This window comes from Mauremys reevesii, linkage group 18, assembly GCF_016161935.1.
Source record: "Mauremys reevesii isolate NIE-2019 linkage group 18, ASM1616193v1, whole genome shotgun sequence".
In the NCBI taxonomy this organism is placed as follows: Eukaryota; Metazoa; Chordata; order Testudines; family Geoemydidae; genus Mauremys; species Mauremys reevesii.
In genome coordinates, this window is record NC_052640.1 from 21,481,235 (window position 1) to 21,501,676 (window position 20,442).

General features: G+C 41.1%; 1 protein-coding gene across 3 annotated transcripts; it reads right to left on the minus strand.

Annotated features, from left to right (window-relative positions):
* Positions 1-1,338: 1,338 nt before the first annotated feature.
* Positions 1,339-20,295, minus strand: RNF185 (ring finger protein 185). 3 transcript variants are annotated; one of them, XM_039504943.1, is made up of 7 exons: positions 20,096-20,295; positions 11,962-12,193; positions 10,111-10,129; positions 9,283-9,395; positions 8,665-8,719; positions 6,103-6,220; positions 1,339-3,943 (listed from the first exon to the last, which is right to left on the minus strand). In XM_039504943.1, exons 2-7 carry the CDS (start codon positions 12,141-12,143, stop codon positions 3,846-3,848), a joined length of 585 nt encoding a protein of 194 aa, XP_039360877.1. In that variant the 5' UTR covers positions 12,144-12,193; positions 20,096-20,295; the 3' UTR covers positions 1,339-3,845. The 3 variants fall into 3 exon arrangements, with proteins under 3 accessions (XP_039360877.1, XP_039360878.1, XP_039360879.1); XM_039504944.1 differs by lacking the exon at positions 20,096-20,295 and adding an exon at positions 16,461-16,607; XM_039504945.1 differs by lacking the exon at positions 20,096-20,295 and adding an exon at positions 14,409-14,531.
* Positions 20,296-20,442: the final 147 nt, after the last annotated feature.

Sequence of the window (20,442 nt, forward strand, 5' to 3'; positions counted from 1 at the left end):
GTGCATGCCTGGGAAGCTGCACATAAAACAATGAATAGCCACTCACCTAATTAGTGGAGCTGCACAGGCAAGGTTCCCCTAATTAGGTGCTTGGACCCTTGAGAAGATACACATGTATGGTGATGTGGTGGCCTAGGGGGGGCAGGTGGGAGGGGACAGTGGGGTGTGGGGGGAGTTTGGGACATGCAAGGCTGTGGCAGCCAGAGAAAGAGGTGACTTTCCCTAGCTCCAGGGCTGCGGCTGTCGAGGAGAGACGGCCCTCCTTCCCAGCCTCAGCTCTGTGGCAGGGGACAGACTCTCCTCCTTCCCAGCCCCAGCTTGGGGGCTACTGGGGTGGGGGGGGAGAGAGGGCATAACCATTGCATTAGAAAGATAAGACTACTGGTATTAAAATATGAGTTGCATGCTTTTATTTGTAGAACAAAAAAAGTTAATTATTAAGTTGTTTTGTATGTACGGCTTTTATCCAAAGCGATTTACAACAGATAGCTAATCGTACAAACAACATTTTGGTCCACTGAGACCCCCAGCAATTTTCAAGTGGTCCGTGAAAAAAAAAAGTTTGAGAACCACTGCTTTACAGTGTACAATAGCAGTTTTTACTTCGCTCAACCCCTCCCCAAATTCAGGCTTTTATCATGCCGTTTATTTTTTTTTTTTGGTCTTCCTCTGAAATCTCAAGACTGCTAGTGGCGGTGAAACTTTTTCAACTATGTAAATGACATTAAAGGATGGGAGAGATTGAGTCCAGGCAGAAGTGTGAAAAGGCCATTCATGAGTCCCCACTCTTGAGCAGATTCACCCCCATATACAAGATAGTTTCCTGATTTAAAAAAATGTTAATGTCACTTTTTTTTTTAAAAAGACATAAGTAGTGAAACAAAAGGGATGCCTGCTTTTTTACTTTCTCTGTCAAAAGAGGCATAGTTCAATCTCACAGATGGTCTGTTTAGACTAGAAATAGCTGGCCTATATGCTAATACAGGTAGCACCTTCAGCTCCAAGGAACGTACTCTATGTGAAAGGATCAGTAGGTACAGAGGATATCCCTTTAAGTCTAGTCTCCGGCACCCTCAAAAACAGTTTCATTGCCATTTATCAGAAGACAGCAACAACTGGTTACTTCTTTAAGTGAAGAATACATCATGGACATGCATCCTACAGAGCAGGTGTACCAACAGCAGCCCTGATACTGCTAACACTTTCCACAATAAAACAGATATAAAATATTTTTTCTGCTACTGTGTTCATAGTAATGCCTCCTTCAGTGAAAATCCAAGTAGCACAAGGCAAGAGCATTGCACTTCCTTACCCAAAAGGAATCCACATAGGCTGAGGTCAATGTAAAACCATTTTTTATTCTAAATCACTTTCACAACAGTGAAAATTAGTGAACAGTAAAGGGTTGCACTGTATGTGCCATCTTTCTCTAACTGCAGACCATGTGCAGTCTGAATACAAGGGAGGGAAAAATGATACAATACAAAATGCACACTAAGAAAATCAGAAGCATTAACACTTAAACTATCTCATTCTTGGATTGCCAGGAAACTAATGACTCTAAATTCTGTCATTGCAGCCACTTCAGTCTTCATCCCTTCAGCGTCTCAAGAGTAACTGGCAAAATAAGCTTAAAATTTTATATTTTAAAACAAAAAAATGTTTGTTAAGTCTGGTTTAATACCTCTTTTGTTCATGTTACAGCTGAATTTCTCACTGTCATCTTCAAAGGATAAAAGCTTTGAAGAAATAATCTTCATACCAGATTACTTCTGGAAGAACACGCTCTCTTTCCTGGCATAGCAGTTTCTCAGAATAATGGTAGAAGGGAAGGAAATAAAATCCCTTTTACATTAGCAGATGAACGTTCCCTTTTCACCAGCAGGTGGAGCTGCCTCTCAATAAAACATCAAGGCAGTGAAAAAGCTTCATAATATGGCCAGTTGATGATAAAAATGCACTTAATTTCCAAAATATGCACTACAGAAGCCAATCAGAAGGGATGAAGCTCCCAAAGTGCCTGTACTGTTCGAGCAGCACTTGAACTACCTATACTCAACCAGATCTTGCATCTTGGTATATGATGGATGAGGTCAACTATTGCAGAAGCCAGCTTTGCAAAATCCTGCTTGCTGACGAGACTTTTGGGGCAGGCAAACAAAACTCCTAACTGTTCCTCCCACACCATCATGCTACAGATGGATGTACAGTTTGTGTTTAGGCAAGTAAGTGTCATTGCTACTGCTCATGGTTGTCCTGCCCGGGCACTTCATCCTTGTACATGAGAAAAAGCCTAGCTCCTGAAGCAAGTCCTTGAGTTTCTATATATTGATTTGTTTTGTCAAATATCATGATTTATTGCCCAGGAAGTCACAAAATTCCTCTCTACAGAAGGTGAGTCTCTGACTATTAGTGATCTGAGTCAAAGAAACAGCATCTCAAAATAAAGACAGAAGAGAATCCTTTTGAAAGTGTCCAGTTAGAATTAGAAGAAAGTCAAACAGAGGTAAAAAAATCCCTCATATTTCAGGTACTGTGGATCCAGAGAATCAATCAGAAACACTTTTTAAAGCTTTATACCTAACAGAATTCCATAAAAGCTTTCAGAGTTGTGGGCACAACTTCTACAACATCCTCCTCCAAGCACAAAAATATTTGTAATCTCCTGTCCTTCAAATTATTATCTTTGGTAAACCTGCAGCAGCTCGTGCACTACAGCTATTCCTTATAGGCTGGAAGCAGCTGGGCACCACCATACAGGCAATGGTCTTACACTATTCCCTACAGTGGCACCTGCTAGGCAAGTTTAGATTTCATTTTTTGCCGAAATAAATGTGTCTGAAAAGTTAACCTCAACTCACTTAATAAATCCCCATTGTGGCCTCTCCCCCCAAACAAGATGATCTCAGATCCGTAAAATGATTTTATTCAGAGTACACAATAGTCCTGGAAGTCTCACAACTTTGGAAGAAGGAGTGAGTGCAGCTACAGCAATAGAGTTATGAAGGTACTATCCATGAGTAAAGCCAAAAACAGCTGCACAAACCCAAGAAAAACAAACACTGCTTTGTCACTGAGGAACGGCACTGCATGTGGCCAGAGAGGTACTCCACTGTCCAACAACCCTACCCAAACCCATGATGAGAGAATTTTCAAGAGTCTAGCTCCAGAAAAATTCATATTATTTTACCATTTTAGGCTGAAGTTTCTTAACCCCTCCAGTTACAGCCATTCAAGTGCCATGGACTTTTCACAACTCTGGTGAGTAACAGCAGGTATAGAACACTGGTCTCCAAAGCTGATTCCATTTTCAGGCAGATGCCCTCCCAAAGAAGTCTTATTAGTGCCGCAAGATATTTCCTGGCAAGAACTGGACTTTGATATAAAAAGATTAAAGAATGTTCTGGAACTTCAGTTGATGCATTTCTTTCCCATCATGGATGTTACACACGTGATACTGATGAACAATGCAGTAGGTTCCTTTCCTCACCTGCCCACACTCCTTCAGTACCAGTGTCTTCCACATAAACTTGGCCTAGCTGATTGGCACAGGATTTCAAAGCAACGCTCCCTTTGAGAGTGAAGCTCAAAGCTCGGTCCACGGTTGTATCTGGATACCAGCGGTATGAGACATGGCTGAGGTAAGACATGCTTTTTAACTGTTATTTAATTCCAAGGTTCTGGTGCAACATGCGAGATTCCTCAATATGTTGTGGCACCACTGATTCCTGGAACCTGTGATTAGCAATGGAACCAGACACCAAAAGGTTTAAAGTGGGATGGGGGAGCAGTTTTTAGCTAGTTCAGAGACCCTGATGACCAGGAATATACAGGGTATAGAGCAGTTATGCAATCAACAGCCAGAACATGATCACCAGAGCCACAAACAGGAAGAGACGGGATAGGAACTGCTCATCCACATACTGGGGAGTCCCTGGAACAGCTGAAAAACAGGAAGGAAAACAGTTCAGTTCTTTCCTCTTCTTCAAGATGTAGTATATACTGCACATAGCATATTCACAAGTCTAGAGAGATTAGCAAGGAACCCACCAGCTGACAGACTGCTACTGGCAAAATTTCTCTGTTACAGGAATGATTCAGACTGCCTCACTCACGCTGGGAATTAGGAAGGAATTCAAAACGTCAGATCCACAAAGCAAGATTAGGTCTGGGGACGTGACCCTACTCAAGCTTGCAGTCCTCACCAGAGATTTTCAAAAGACAATGCTGAAGTAAGTCTATCTCAGCCAGGTGTTTCTACACCAGTGGTCCCCAACCTTTTCCAGGTGGCGGGCGCCGGAGGATGAGCCACCAAGGACCGTGGCCAGCAGACAAGCATCTGCTGAAATGCGGCCAAGAAGCGGCAACGTCAAGAGGTGTCGCTGCCAAAATGCCGCCGAAAATCAACGGCATTTCGGTGGCGATGTCTCTTGGTGACCCTGCTTTTCGGCGGCATTTTGGCGGCAACGCCTCTTGATGATGCCTCTTTTCAGCGGCTTTTCGGCAGATGCTTGTCTGCCGGTCAGTATGCGGGTGCACATAGAGGCCCCAGCGGGCACCATGGCACCCACAGGCACCGCATTGGGGACCACTGTTCTACACTACAAAGTTTTGCATCAGCCTTTGTCCTCCACAAGAGGAAGCTACCTCAGAATAAGCAAGTTATAAACAGACAGAAAATCTTAAGGGGAGTCTTATACCAATAAAACTAGTGGGAAGCTTAAAGGAGCTGAAAACTAAATACTGAGCCTGTAGATGAACAACAGATTTAAAAAAGGATTACTGATAATCATTAATTTCCAGAAGCTGGGAGTGGATAACAAGGGATGGATCACTTGATTTCCTGTTCTGTTCATTCTCTCTGAAGCAGCTGATATTGGTCACCGTCAGAAGATAGGCTACTGGGCTAGAAGGACCATTGGTCTGACTCAGTAAGGCCATTCTTATGTACTTATTTAACCCAAACCAGCACAAATCCACACAGTCTCTAGCTCCAAATGGACACACGCTTACGCAGATAGTACAAAGCAAGGCACAACTAATGGCCTAAATGAAGATTCCAAGGGGTATACAATTTAGCAGCCCTTTCAAGAGCTTAAGAATCCAGTTCAGTTTTCTCTCATTATTCCAAATGAAATACATGGACTGGGGCTCCTTTAATCTATACACAGTATGGCAGACTATTGGCTAAAAGATTTATCATAGGCAGCCCTGGAAATCTTGGGCTGTAGGTTTTCTGTCCAAAACAGGCAGACTCTTGCAGTTTGAGTACTGTGCAGAGGGACTGCCAAACCCTTCAGCTTTACAGGCTGTTTGGCAATCCTCAGAATGAGGCCACTGTACTAAAGTAACCCAACTGGTTTTACTCAATTGACAGCACTGAAATTAATTCACCAGGAAGTTATTTGTTGTAGCACATAGGTGATCATCTTGAAGATGAACTGCAAAGCAAAGAAAGTAGTGTCCTTGTTTTTTCTTCTTCTTTATGGTACATAAAGGCCGATAACCTTTTTTTGGGATGAAAAAAGGTTATCATATTTTGTGTATGTGGGAGTTTTCCTTCTTTTTAAAAATGCCAGAAATTCAGGTCTCAACTTCTCTGGCTTTCCTGGAGAATCTTTTGGAGGACTGGAATGGAAGCACTCAGATCACTGAAGGGGCTTTCCCAGTTCTCACCTGAGCGGAAGGAATGTTCAGTCGGACTGTTTTAAAACATTTTTTGTTAAAACCTGTTTAACCTACAATGTCACTATTGCTCTCCAGTCCTTCAGTCCTCCAAAAAGCCCTTCAGCAAAGCAGAGAGAAGTCATAAGCTGGTATTTTATAATGTAAAATCATCAGAAAAACACTTTTAAAATGTATTTTATATAATAAAGACACAGCAAAGGTTTTCCCTTTGTTGTTCACCCTTAAATGATTAGCTCTACAGTGCACCAACACTGTGTGCTCAAAAGGATGTTTCCCTACATGTTGTTTCACTGGTTTACTTGGGCATACAGACAAGTTAGTGATTTAGCAGGTTCTTTGCTTGAAAGATACAAATTAATCTATATGAAATTTATTCTCCTATGGGATTTTCCCAGAAGGTGAGATGCATAATACCTGGTGGAGGCCGCCCATCATTTATGTTGAATGCTGTGGCAAATATACCAAAGGGAAATGCCCCAATTCCAAATGACATTTGGAAGCCACCATCTCCAAACCCAAAGCCCTGGAATCCCTGCAGAGAAGAAAAAAATGGAAGTGAAACATACTGTCATTTATACTGCAAGACAGAGTGAAGCCAAATATTCCATGTCAATGGACCCCTTTAGGCTAAATGTCTGACAGTTTTCAGTTTGTGCCTGTATGGTCCCACACTTCACTGCAGCTCATGTTTGAGGGCTACAAGTTAGCAAATGCTAAATGTTTTTGTAATTCTCTCACCAGATATCTGACAACGTATCATAATTTATATCATTGGATATCACTCACTGTTTTTTTAAAAAGTTTTAATTATGAGTCAATATTTGCTATCCATCAATCTAAAATCAAAGTAACATGAAAAATTAACCAACATTGCTCCTCGGGATATATGTCAAGTGCTGTGCACAGTCACTTTAAAATTGTGTTCCTATAGCACCATAGGACGCTTTATGGGGAGGAGGGGGAAGAGTTCTTGCCCCAAGGAGCCTACAATAGGTTATATACAACATAATGTGATGTAGGAGGGAAGGAAGGGTTGCTTTATGATCCAACATCACTGACTGACTGTAGAGGGTCCAAAGCAAAATTGCAGAGTTAGTCTAGCCAAGCAGAAAGATGAAACTCCTGAATCAAGGAACATCCAAATCCTTAAAATGGGTGCAATGTTTAGGAAACAACTACACCGCTACCTTGATATAATGCCACCTGATATAACACAAATTTGGATATAACGCGGTAAAGCAGTGCTCGGGGTGGGGGGGGCTGCGCACTCCGGTGGATCAAAGCAAGTTCAATATAACACGGTTTCACCTATAACGCAGTAACATTTTTTGGCTCCCAAGGAGGTGTAGTATGAAACAAAACAATGATACTGTAAGGAATGGCTGTGGGAGAGCAAACAATTACCCTAGTGCTAGACTCCACCAATCCAAAGAAGATTGCCTTCTTGTCTCAGAATTATACCAATGGTATCAGTTCTGGAGAATACCCTAGTTTCTAGCTGTCCAGCTTTGAGTGTACACAGAACTGATCCCAGTGACATAATTCTTAGACCTAGAGTTTATGGACTAACCCCTTGATTTGATTAGTAAAGATTCTGACTCTTCTGTCTATGTTGACAGTTGTCTTGTCATCAACTCCCTACAAAAGGGGTCAGATGCAGCAATGCTTCTTTGCATGGCAGCTCCTTCAGTTTCAGAAACTGGAGAAGCAGCACCGCTGCTGCAATGTCTTTATGCCAGATTCCTCCAATTAATGGCAGCACTTGCTAAAAGGTTCTACCAAGATGCAGCAGCTGATTTAATAAGAAGGCAACGCTCTGCGGACAGAGAACTACTGAGCTCCCATTTATTCAATGTAGAAATGTTCCTCAGTCATACCCAGCAGGGCTGTTTGTTTGAAGCAATGAGATATACGAGTGCTCTCTGGAGACTTGAAGCTGAATTACATGGAAATATGCAAGTGTTTCATCAGGTCACGCTTACTTCTTACTGTCCTAGGAAACTCTGATCTATCCTGATAACTGTTCCCCATGTACAGCCTACTATTTATATTCACTGTATTTACATACCTGGGATGCTGTTTGCATAAACGTACCCCACTCCATTTGGGATGTGTATATATAAACATGGTAAAGTAATGTTCTATAGTGAAGTGGATATCAGCACACAGCAATGGTCCCACAACTTTTGAGGATCATGCCCCCCCTTACTCCTGTCCACACACCCTTGGAACTGGGAGCACGGCTGCAGCTCCGGGGGGCGGGGAGGGTGAGGAAGGAACACAGATAGGGTAAAGGGCCAAGGCTGGGGCCCCAGCCAGGGTGTGGGGTAGGCTGGTAGCTGGGACTGCAGCAAGATATGGCTCCACTCCCAGCCTTGCCCCCAGCCTCGGCTCCGGGCTGAGAATGGAGCCACGGCTAGTGGCGAGGCTGGGAGCTGGCGTGGGGCCATCAGCAGAGCTGTGCTGAGGCTGGGGCCAGACACAGAAGCAGAGCTGGGGGTGTGGAAGGGCTGGATGGCACTCCCTCTCCACCCTCCATGGAGGCTGGCCTGGACCTCATTGCGCCCCCAGGACATTCCTCCACCGCCCCTTCAGGGGGTATGCTCCACACTTTGGGGACCTTTGGCATACAGTGACAGAAGCACACACAGTGTACATTTCCAAGACACCTCTCATTTGACAAAAAGAAGAGATATGTCCAGCACCATTTTCAGAAGCACTGCACCACTTATGCGTAGGGAGCACGTTCTGATTATGAAAGATAACATCCCAAGCAACACCATACTGTATGCTTTAATTGTAAAGTTTGAGTAAAGTTAACTCGTGCTATAAAATGCTGAGGAATGCAGGCATCCACAACACAACATCAGGTACCAAGAGATGTACAATAGGCAATATAAAAGGATCTTCACAGTTGGTCTCCCTCCTCCCCAAATCCTAATCCAATCTTTCCACTTTAACTTGTGTTTTACTTACCCCTCTGTTCTCTGGTTCAGGTCTCTGTCCCTGTGGTCGTGGTGGAGTTTTTTCTCTGGAAAAGACAGCAGAGTTAGTATAAACGTAGCAATATATGGTGTAATATTAGTTTCCTGCCCTGGCCAGTAAAATAGAACAAACATTAATTGCTCTTTCACAGATGTCCAGAGACCACTGAATTGTTGCAGCAGACTTGTGTGTAGTTAGCTCACTAGCAGGAGCCAGCAGGCCCACCAGTTAGTTGAACCTCCAGTTCCAAATCCACAAAATTGAAATTCTACATTTCTGTGAAACAACATCCTTGTTACATTTCACAATCAAGGGAGCTTGAAAACTGTGATCAGCCCAATGAATGTCCTGTCCAAGTTGTCCTAGTCAGGTAATATTTTGCACAATGTGCCATCTTCAGTTAGTAATTAGTGTTCAATTCAGTTAAAATAGATTTCCACAGATAAGCAAGAAACAGGGTATGGGAATCCAGGTCCTGGGAGAGCCAGGATGTATTTGGCAGACATATCACCTCCCCTAAGTTTTGACCATCTCTTATCTGACACATCAACTGTATAATAATTAGGTTTGTCGTTTCCACAAAGAAGTGGCTGCATTTGGATTCCTTACCTGGGGTCCTGCTGTCCAGTACTACCCCTTCCATACAGAGGAATAACTTTATCTCGACTGATTCCTGCTTTACATACTGGACACACCTGCCTGTTTGGCCTGGTCTCCAACCACTACAAGAGAAAAATAAAACAAAATAAATAAGGCACCATGAGAACAATGGAACAATAACAACATGCAAATATCTCTCACACAGCCACACAAAAGCCAGCCAAATAGAATTCTACAGCTATTCTGAAAAACAAGGAGGCAAACTGCCTACCCTTTGGAAATGCCAAAGTGCCTCAGATTTGGGCAGTACTTGCTGTAGTTTAGTATAATAAACTGCTATATCACATCTGCTGAAGTGTACATTTGTAATTGGGCTGGGAAAACTCTGAAAACGACACTGCAGAAACAACCCCGCACTGGCCTGGGGAAGGAAGGACTAGTCTGGTCTCAGCTCTTGTTTCTATGATTCCAACATACACAGAGTAGGGGTGTAACAGTAAGCGTGGCAAGAAAAGTGCTTCAAGTTTTTAATCTACATACTAAGCCCTCTCGTCTGCCATATGTAAACTCTCCTCCCTGAATCACTAAATATTTGAGTGGTTAAGACCCTGAAAAAAAAGGGACTTTGGGCTTATACTTCTCTTCCTCTGGAAAAGTGGATTGCAAATTATTGCATGTTAAGTTTCATTAGTGCATTCTGGTTGCCCTGGAGAGAAGGAAGTGTGCTTAGAAAGAGAAGGGGATATTGCAGCTTCTGACAGAATACCCTAGAGGACTGAGGGGGTTATTGTGTAATAGGAGCTGATGAAAGACAAAGTAAAAAGAAAACGATCTTACCTGGTGTAAACAAGGCCAACTGTTGGTATTCCCAGGGTGATTTGATAACAGGACAGAAAGAGAAAAAGGTAAAAAAAAAAATGTAGTTAGTAACTTACACTGAGATTTGGAAAATATAGAGAGTATATTGGGGACAGCACACCTAAGGGACAGCAGAAGGTTAAAGAATCAGCAATGTCAGTACCATAACTTTGCATTAGAACAAACTGAACTTCTGAAAGTACAGCCAAAGTCAAACCTCCTCTGGCCCTTCCAGTTTTTCAATCTGACACTAGGTTGCCAAATGGACAGAAACTACATCACAACTCTTGGTCCCTGTACTCTCACCATCTAGAAGTTCCACCGCCTTAGATATCAGCACAAAAGGCATACACAAAGGCTTAAATTCATCCTTCTAGGCCTTTTTGCACAGATTCTGCTCACTGATCCCATGAGCTCATGTCCTAGGCAAAGATGCAAATTAGAAAGATGCCAACTGAATGACGTTAGGATCTTAAGAATCACATGGCTAAAATATTGGGAGAGATATGGAGAAATGTACATTATGCATCACGCTGTTAATTCTAAAATGGGCATGCAGTATGAGGAACAGAGTAGGGTTATTCTAATTTCCCCTTTAAGACACTTTACTTCAATTAAAGTCCTTGTGGCAACTTTAAAAAAGTCAAAATCAAACAAAAACAGGACACAAGATAAGACTACTTATCAAAAGACACTGCAATCAACTGCTCTCCATGTGGTATAAACAATACGCAGATTGTCCACCGAAAGACTAGACCTTCAATCCTGGTGTAAAGTCACCCCACTTAGGTGGTTTAATCAAAAAGTTGTGATCACAAGAAGGTTTCATTGTAAAAAAAAAAGCCAGATAACAAGCACCTACAGTTGATATGACGACACCAGAAACCAAATTCTACTTGCTTACACCCATGCAACCACACAGGTTTAACTGAGACCTGAATTTAATCCATAGTGTTTAAAACCCCACATAATTAGCAATGTCAACCCTTGCTAACTGTTGCATTAAGAAAAAAAAATGGGGAAAGAGGGTTATTTCCTGTATCATTCCATCTTTCAATTACACCAAAACAGTAACATTTGAGGCAAAAGATACCATTGCAGCCCACTGAAGTATTGTGGTAAAGCAGGGCAATCTACTTCAATGCTCAAACCCAGACAAGACAAATGGGAGGCATAACATTTTCACTGTGTTTATGGGACATCTGCTCACATTGGACAGACGGTGGACCTGAAGAGCTAGTGCCACTGCCATGATGGTATAGGGTAAGAAAAATAACTTCACAACAAAAATGGGCTCTCTACAACATTTCTGTCAGCACTAGCAGTGAAAAGAGGCCTGCGGTGAGGGTGCGATTTGCCTAAAAATTCCTAATTTGGACTCCAGAGCCTGCTTCAAGGACAAGGTGCAAAGCAGTTCCAGGTATGGGTGAGTTACAGAGGAATTTAGACCCAAACAGTGGATGTGTGCCAAGCCAGAAGGCATGAATGAGAATAATATTGCTCTGCCAAATTATATCAATCAAGGCTGTGCAATTCAGTTTTTAGCACAACAATCCAGAGGGCTACCAAAAGCTAAACTTAAGAAGACCAACACTAGCCTGGAGTAACTACATATTTAACAGAAAAATGGATCTGGGGGCAGAACAGTAAGTTAGCAAATTTCTGCTTACAGCATTCAATTCCAAATCCATAATCCCATTCACATTTTAAGATTGCAAAACTGGACTTTTCATCTGACATTTAACCTTGTTATATCCTCAGCTCCTGGATGATAAAAGTGTGTTTGTAAGACCCATATTCTGGCCTACCTAAGGAAAGCAGAATACTGACCAGAAGAGGTGCCCACACAGGCTGATAACCGCATCCTTGGCAGTGTCTAAACAGATGTTGCATTCAAAAGTGCTGTCCTGATTAGTATTGTCCCCAGCACCATTACTACTGCTGCTGCCACTGGTCCCTCCAGTGCTGGAGTTGTCAGTGGATGTAGATGCCGTGGGCCCTTTACTTGCCATCCTCAGGAATTAATCAGATCCAAGGTCAGTAAAATCTTCCAACTGGAATCCTATGAGACAGAGAAAAAGAAATTCCAGTTGCATTACACTGTTACATTATTGTCCTATTTGAAACTGAAAGAAGAAAAAAATATTCAGATTACTTGCCCAAGGACCATTTGGATCCCAGATTCCAACATCTAGCTGTTGATATCACCTACATTTTAAAATTCTGGGTGCACTGACTGACTAGCACATTAAACCCCAAGGCTGAAAATGAAGACAGGTTTCCCACCCCCTTCTTCTTGCAAATGTTACCAAAGAGCAGTTACTCTTTGCAAAGTGTATTGTTGATACATGTACATTTAGTCATATGTGCTCTTCCCAAAATTCAGTACAGGGCACAAATGTCTGAGCACAGCCTGAAAAGGGGTTTAACAAAGGACCATGTCAGGAGACTAAGTCACACCTTTCTTCTAGAATTCAGTGAGGTTTACAAGAAAACTAAAGAGGTCTTTTTTATCCCCATCCCACATTCTCAGGTTGAACATACGGGTCATTCAATGATTCTAGGATTTTTTTTTTTTTACATCCATTAGTTCAGGTTACCAGGAGCCCAGGAAAAGAAGGTGGACGGAAGTGATCCTCGCACCAGGGTGGATTGATTTAAATCATCAATTTTAGATGTGTTTCACATTGGTATTTTTTAGTTATTTTTCTCAAGACAGGTTGATTCTCATTGGTTGGTAAAAATTAAAACATGTTGACTTGCAACTGAATACAGCCTTTGTACTAAATTTGGTACTTCTTTTTGCTAACCATGGGATACAATATATCTATACACATTTATTTAAGCAATTATACAGTTTAATTTACATTTATGGAGATTCTTAATTTTTACATTTTGATTATGTTAGAAAAATGGTAAATGGGGTTTTTCTTATTTACTAGATAAGTTTTTTGTTTTTTTAACTTGTGATTTGTGTCAAGCTCCTTTTGGAGGTTGAGTGGAATGTACTTAAAATGCACAAACAAAAACAGCATTTTAAATTTTGGTTTTAAATAGAACTACCTTAAATGTATCGGATACATAAGAAAAAAAAGTGTATCAATAATGTTTTGCATTTTAAACTAGATGATGTATTAAACAAAGGAAGCATTATCTGTAGTTAGTGAACGGAAATGAGTGTTTCTGGTCACCACGTCATTCAAGATTTTAGAACCAGTAGATCTCATCATCTTATACCTGATTTTTATTCCTAGATTGGGAGAGGAAGACAAGTTTTTCTGCCTTTTCCTTCTTAACTTTGACTGAACTAGCTATTGAACTGAACTAGCTGAATAAACTAAAATTTAAAAAGTTACTCTGTTAGCCTCTTCTGCAGGTGCAAGAGAGTATCTGCTCTCAATCTGGTTTAGCACTTCAACAAATTTGGGTTCCAGATGCTTACAACAGTTCAGTGAGTCTAACTTTCTTTGAAACTCAGCAGCAAACATATACTGCTTAATATTTTTTGTATTTAATTTAAAATTATTTAACTATATAACAACAAGTTTAGGCCTTAGATTGTCAATTTCAAATTTACCTAATATATATTTTAAAAAAATACATTTAATTTAGTTTAAATTGAAACATTCCAATATATTTATTTTAAAACATTCTTGTTTCTTATCCACCCTTCCCTCTCACTGCTGTCATGGCCGTGGGTGGAAGTGAACAGTGAACATTTCTAGCAATTATGTTGCAGAAGCACCCAGTATACTGAGGACTGAACATCCCAGTTGTTTGTACAGCTCACATGCTCTTGACTCATGTTAATATGTTACCTGTGCAGCACATATCATCTATGTTTACTCAACAGGATTCTCTCTCTTTTTATTTCTTTCTGCTAAAACATAACTACCATAAACCTTAGTATGGGATTTCCATGACATGCGAATCCCGAAGCACTTTACAGAATGGAGGCAGCATGGGTACAAGACATGTACATCCCAAGGAATAGAGATATACTTTTATTATCCAATACAAATACCAGATGTCTACTCTGATTTTTAATCTAGTAATCAAGAACAAATCTATACCTGCTGAGTCAGTCACAATTAACCAAGAAAAAACAATTAAAAAAATAAGGAGCTCAGATACCAAGATGCTGAAAGTCTATAAATCATAGATACTATAAATCAAAGAAACAGATGATTGTCTAAAACTTTCACAAGTACACAGAAATTAATTATTTGGAAAGGGCAACTAGAACCTTTCATAAACTACTGACTGCATAAACTTACCCCACAAGTACTAAAAAGGTCACCTCAGCTTCCTGAGTAATGCTGAAGCACACATACAGAGCTGTAAAACAAAACTTCAGTATCTCCAGCTTTTATCGCAGAGTTCTTTTCATACAATGCAATTCTGCTGCAGGACTAAAAAAGTGTCAAGCCTGAGCCCAATTAAAGTATTGCATCAATGACACCACAATAGAACAAATGGGGAAGGAGAAGAGATTTATTTCTACAGAGCTTTTTCACTCAGTTACATCATTTTGCCTGGGGTCCCAGAAGGACAACTCAGCATTCACAACTACTGTGCCTTAATGCACACTGCCTCTCAGCACTGCTGACTCCCAGCATTTCACAGCATGGCTTCATTTACCCTCATCAGCAAGGCAGTTTGCCATTGTTATTAAAAAAAAATGCTTTAGTACAGGACAGGTGGAAATGTTACCAATTCCCAAACTACACATTAAAAAAAATTTTTCACTGTTCTCATGCTGCTAAAGATTCTGGCAGAAAGGATGCATTAGCTTATCTTGCTCAGATAATGAATGTTTAAATGAACCCCAATAACAAAAAAAATCCAAAACTGAAGAAAGAAGTTAATGTTTAAAGTACCAGGATTCGCTCATGTGGTATTCTGCTTGGTTTAATATTTTAGTAGGAGGAGAGATGGGGGAAGGATTAACCTCTACAGATTTTGGGATCCATAGCATGAATTTTCAGATCTGGATTTAATGTTCTTTTTAAAGCAGATTTGGTCATAATGCAAGAGAGAAACCAGATACACAAAAAGGTGTAATTAGTTCTGTTTCTGCCAATATCTTCCTTCACCCCACTTAAGCTGTCAGGTGACCCAGTTCAGCTTTTCTCCCACAAAAGCCTTTGTACTTTCTCCAATGCTGACCTATACTCCTGGAAAGAAAGACCTTCCTGACCCTGTAACTGCACCTCCTCCAAGTCTCTTCTCTATACCCTCTTTCAGACCTAATCCTGCATTAGGAATTCATCAATTAAAAAAATAATAAGATTACAAACATAATTAATAAGCTAAGACAATAACAAGTAACCTTATGAGCATGTACTGTGCAAGACTGTCTCATTCACCCACTTGTCTGTTGTAATCTCTCACTGAGGCACAAGGTGTCTTATTTAACCTAGTTTGTAATAAACTCTTTGGAGCAGGAAGGGACAATCTTATATTTATCTGTAAAGCACCATGCAGACTCCTATGGTATTGTACAAACATTATTATTTATACATTTGAAATTAAAGTGAGACAGGATTTGAGAGCCAGAGAGTAAGCAGCACATTTGCTCAATCCATAATAACTGGATCACTTATGTCCTAACTAGAACAGATTCATAAGTCTGAGAGTAAATTCCAAGATGATACCACCTTCAGTCAACCACCTGAGCTTGTTAAAAGAAATGCTAGGCAGAGAAGTACACTTAAGAAAATCAGATAAAACAGGCCAGATCCTTTTTGTATTCGATTCAGGGCTCAGATAAAGGAGACACCATAAGCACCTCAGGAGCCACTGTTGCTTTCAGGTTAAATTAAACACAAAAGTATTTATTAAAAGTGGGGAGAAAGAACTGGGTGTACAATGGTAATAATCTAGGTCAGAGGTAGGCAACCTATGGCACAGATGCCGAAGGCGGCATGCGAGCTGATTTTCAGTGGTACTCATACTGCCTGGGTCCTGGCCACCGGTCGGGGGGTGGGGGTGGGGGGAGGGCGGCGCTGCATTTTAATTTAATTTTAAATGAAGCTTCTTAAACATTTTAGAAACTTTATTTACTTTACATACAACAATAGTTTAGTTATATATTATAGACTTCTACAAAGAGACCTTCTAAAATGTTAAAATGTATTACTGGCACACAAAACCTTAAATTAGAGTGAATAAATGAAGATTCGGCACACCACTTCTGAAAGGTTGCCGACCCCAATCTAGGTTTACTAAACCTTTGTCCTTTGACCAGCTCTTCAAGGCCCAACTCACAAATGCCAGGACCATTAAAGAAACTGAAGGAAGGAGAAGGTGCAAGAGTTAGTTCTGACCTCATGGCAAGTTTTCAAAGATTTTCCACTTTTCTTCCCTTGTTCTTTGTTACCAAGACATTTCCATGAAAACAAAGTATTTGTTTCTTAAGTGTCCATCTGTTCCTGCTGTTTATTCCCCCATTTGAAATCATCATCCTCTGTGATATCACAACTGGTTGCTGTGGAAATGACTGATATCACAGTGTATTCCTACTTGACATGGGGAACAAACAGCAGGAACAGATGAACTGTTAAGAAAAAAGGAACGTGTTTTCATGCAGATGTCCTTAAATAAACAAAAAGGGAGGGAGGAGAAGATATATGAGAAGGGATATAACATGCCTCCCTTTCCGTTATCCAGGCTTTTCTGGAGCCAGTCTGGTTGAAAGAGCAAATGAATACATGAGGAGAAAGAGGGCTTTAAGAAGCAGATGGCACTCTGGGGCCTGAAGGTTCCATGGCAGTTGAGAGAACAGATGGTCTGAGAGACTGAGGAGGAAATAATAGCATGGGAGACTGGTGAGGTTTATGTGTTCATCTGTGTGCCTGCAAGAAGCAACTGAGGAGAAGATACCCACAAAATATTTAGGAAATATATTTTAAAGACAGACTGGAGTAGAGAAGTGGGGGAACGATGCACCAGGAAACGCAGGGCTGGAGCATCAGCCTGTGAAAGAGACCAAGTGTGTGGATCTAAGAGAAATTAGAGATTTTCCAGAGATACAGCAATTTGCCTCTGAAAACTACGAGGAACTTCACAAGACAAAAAGAGATCATGAAATTTTAAATTAAAGCATCCAAAAATCTCAGTGACAAAGAGCACAGATGGACAAGAATTCAGAGTGCAGGATAGAAAGCATCAGAAGATAATGTCACCTAAGTTATCAATCATATTTGTAGGGTATATAAAATGTTTAGAAGTGTTTGCTTTATAATGTTAGTTATTTCATAAATATTAAGAATAACTGCTTTCTAATTGGGCGCTAGGTCACTGACTACATATTAACATTTTTAATTATTTCTCTTTGCTGTATATCTTCAATATTAGATTTAAAGGAACACTGTCAGGTTAAAAAACCTGTATAGAAAAATAAGTTTCTTTGCTCGTTTTACTAACGTGTCACAGTGTTACATTACTGAAGAGATTACTAAAATTAAAAGAATTTTTCAAGTCTAGTTTGCTTCTCATGACAGATTCTGTTTTGTTCACGTTCTAAATTTCCCTCTGCTTGGGCAATGAAAATTTTGGGTTCACTTTCTTCTGATGTACTAGCACAATATTACAATGTTTTTGTTGCAAACATGGCAATCCAAATTATAAAATGATCAGTTTTCATTAATATTATAAAAGTTTCAAGAAAATCTCTCTCTCGACACTAGGTTTGGAAGACCCTCAGACATAAAACAAAACACAAATCTGAAACTTACGATATGAGACTTCTCTGAACTTTAAGTGTACCTGACATATGGTCACAGGTCACTTTTTCTGCAAGAACTGACGTTTGCTGACAGCCCCGTGAAAAACAGTAAGTTTATTTCCTGACATTCACAGCATGTACATTCCTGCTGAAGTAAAACTGTTAATTATTAAACATACATTTACCTAGTTGCCTCTTTATTCCCTTCCCCCATCTCCTGATAGGTTATGTTTCGATTCACTCTTTAGATAATCAGTCATGCATGTTCTATTCTCCTTTTGTGGTTTTTATGTTGCTGTGCTGTATATCCCTTTCAGTGTTAGATGAAGTGGTCCCTACATATATATATAGCCTGAACATCAATTTAAAACACCATCTTGCACATTAATCTACTATCAGGGACCCATGCAGCAATTCAGAGACACATTTAATTCAGTGGGACTCTTCACGGACCTGTGCTAGAGAATTAGAATGCAGGATTGAGGCCTAAGTTTAAAAAGTGATTTGGAATCCATTGAGAGAAAATGTGCTATCCAAATGCAAGGTACTTTGTTAGTATAAAAAACTATTGTGAACACCAAGCATGTAAAAGACAATGATAGCTTTGTTCTGTTTTATGCTCTCTCCCATCCATTAAACAGATAACAGACTTAAACAGAACTTGGAATGAAGCCTATGAACCACACTTCTTTTTTAAACCATGGCAAATCTAAGGGATAAAGAAAACTGATATAATCAGTTAGATAATGCCAGAAAAATATTCAGATGATATTAGATTATGTAATGTGTTTTATAGGATTAAATTGGTCATAAATGTACTATGTGGACTACTTAGAACTTTATAGGTTGCCAGGGGAGGTTTTATTTGAAATTAAAAAAATAAAAAAGACAATTGTTTTTATGTGGTTTAAAGCATATAACGCAATCCCAGAGGGCAATTAAAATATATCAGAAGTTACTACATTTGAAGATAACTAAAACCCAAATATGAATCTATTTATAAATAGTCACATCTTTGATGGACACTTATGAAACATTTTAGGTCCCTGGGGAGAAAAAAAAATCTAAATGTAGAGAGCGACAAATAATGTTAAGAGGCCAAAGCACTTTACAAAGGAGTGTAAATTATCCCAATTTTTACAGATGGGGAAACCAAATAATCATTTCCCTGCAGACACACAGGAACCCAGAAGCAAAAAGGAGAATAGAATCCAAGTCTCCTTGCTACTGGACTCCTGCTCCAACCATTGAGCAGTACCATCTTCCTCAGTTGCAAAAGTAAAAATCAAAGTCCCACTGTTACATGTAAACCTAAAATCTGCTATTCTATAATTCACTAAAGAAAATACAAGAGTGATCTCAGTCTATTTTGATATAATCTTAAACCATTTTGGACAAGAAAATCAAAGGATGGAATGTAAGACAAATAGAGAGAGGAATACAACACAGTCAGTCATGCGTCTGACAAAGTGGGTATTCACCCACGAAAGCTCATGCTCCGATACTTCTGTTAGTCTATAAGGTGACACAGGACACAGTCAGTGTTACAGAAAAAATGCAACTGGGACAAGCGACAGTTTACCAAATAACATTTTACAAAGAGCCACACAGGGAGGAGGAGAGTGGTTATTTCCCACCTGAATCAAGCCAGATACTGGGACTCCCTGTGCCACGTGCTAGTTTGGGAGAGTAAGCATTAACAAACTGTGATTTCCAAAAAAAGAACATGAGTACTTGTGGCAGCTTAGAGACTAACAAATTTATTTCAGCATAAGCTTTTGTGGGCTACAGCTCACTTCTTCGAAGAAATTAGCTAGGTGCCACAAGTACTCCTGTTCTTTTTGGGGATACAGACTTATGAGTTACCCAGTTAATGGTCTGAGGTAATAAAAACTAAATGTAAACCGATGTAAATTCAGTGTCTCAGTGAGGAGACACCCCCTTGCACACCACCTGTTCGCCCTCCCGCAGAGACGGGCAAACTAAGAGCGAGAGGCGCCTGCCTGAGGAGCCAGAGGTTTCGGCTTCTCCTTTCCGCTCCCGACCCCCTACTGCTAACTTGACAGGATGCCCAACACACCCACCCGACAGCCCAGCTCAGCCCCTCCCAAGCCCCACCCCACCGACCCCCTCCTCAGCCCGCTTCCCGTCCCAGGCCTCAGGCCCGCCCGCAAGCCCAGGCAGGGCCTCGAAGCCGGCCCCCGGCAGTCTCCGTCCCGTCCTCCTGGTGCTCACCTGAGAAGCAGGTGCCGCGACCCCCACAACAGCCCCGAGACTCGGACTCCCAGCTGGCTCCAATCCCCGCTCCGGCTTCTCCTCCCTGGGCCGCCGCTGTCACCTGATCCCCCGGAAACCCAGCCCCGCCTGCATTGTCCGGGACCAGCCTCTCGACCGGCACGTGGGGCCGCGGCATCAGGTTCCGCCTGCCAGGGAGGCCGGAGGGGCCGGGGGCAACTCTCATACGCCCTAAGGGCTGGGGCACGTCGATCCCACGCCCCGCGGGGAGCGGGGCGAAAGGAGTCCCGCTTCCACACCCGGGAGGGAGGAGTATGAGGGGGGAATGGAGGCTGGTTCCACACACA

Excerpts from the sequence above, each read along its gene's own strand:
- RNF185 (XM_039504943.1), bottom strand. The coding sequence starts at position 12,143 with ATGGCAAGTAAAGGGCCCACGGCATCTACATCCACTGACAACTCCAGC. Across the intron at positions 8,720-9,282 it reads ACTGGACAGCAGGACCCCAG|AGAAAAAACTCCACCACGAC; the intron begins GTAAGGAATCCA and ends TGTCTTTTCCAG. Across the intron at positions 6,221-8,664 it reads CTGAACCAGAGAACAGAGGG|GGATTCCAGGGCTTTGGGTT; the intron begins GTAAGTAAAACA and ends TCTTCTCTGCAG.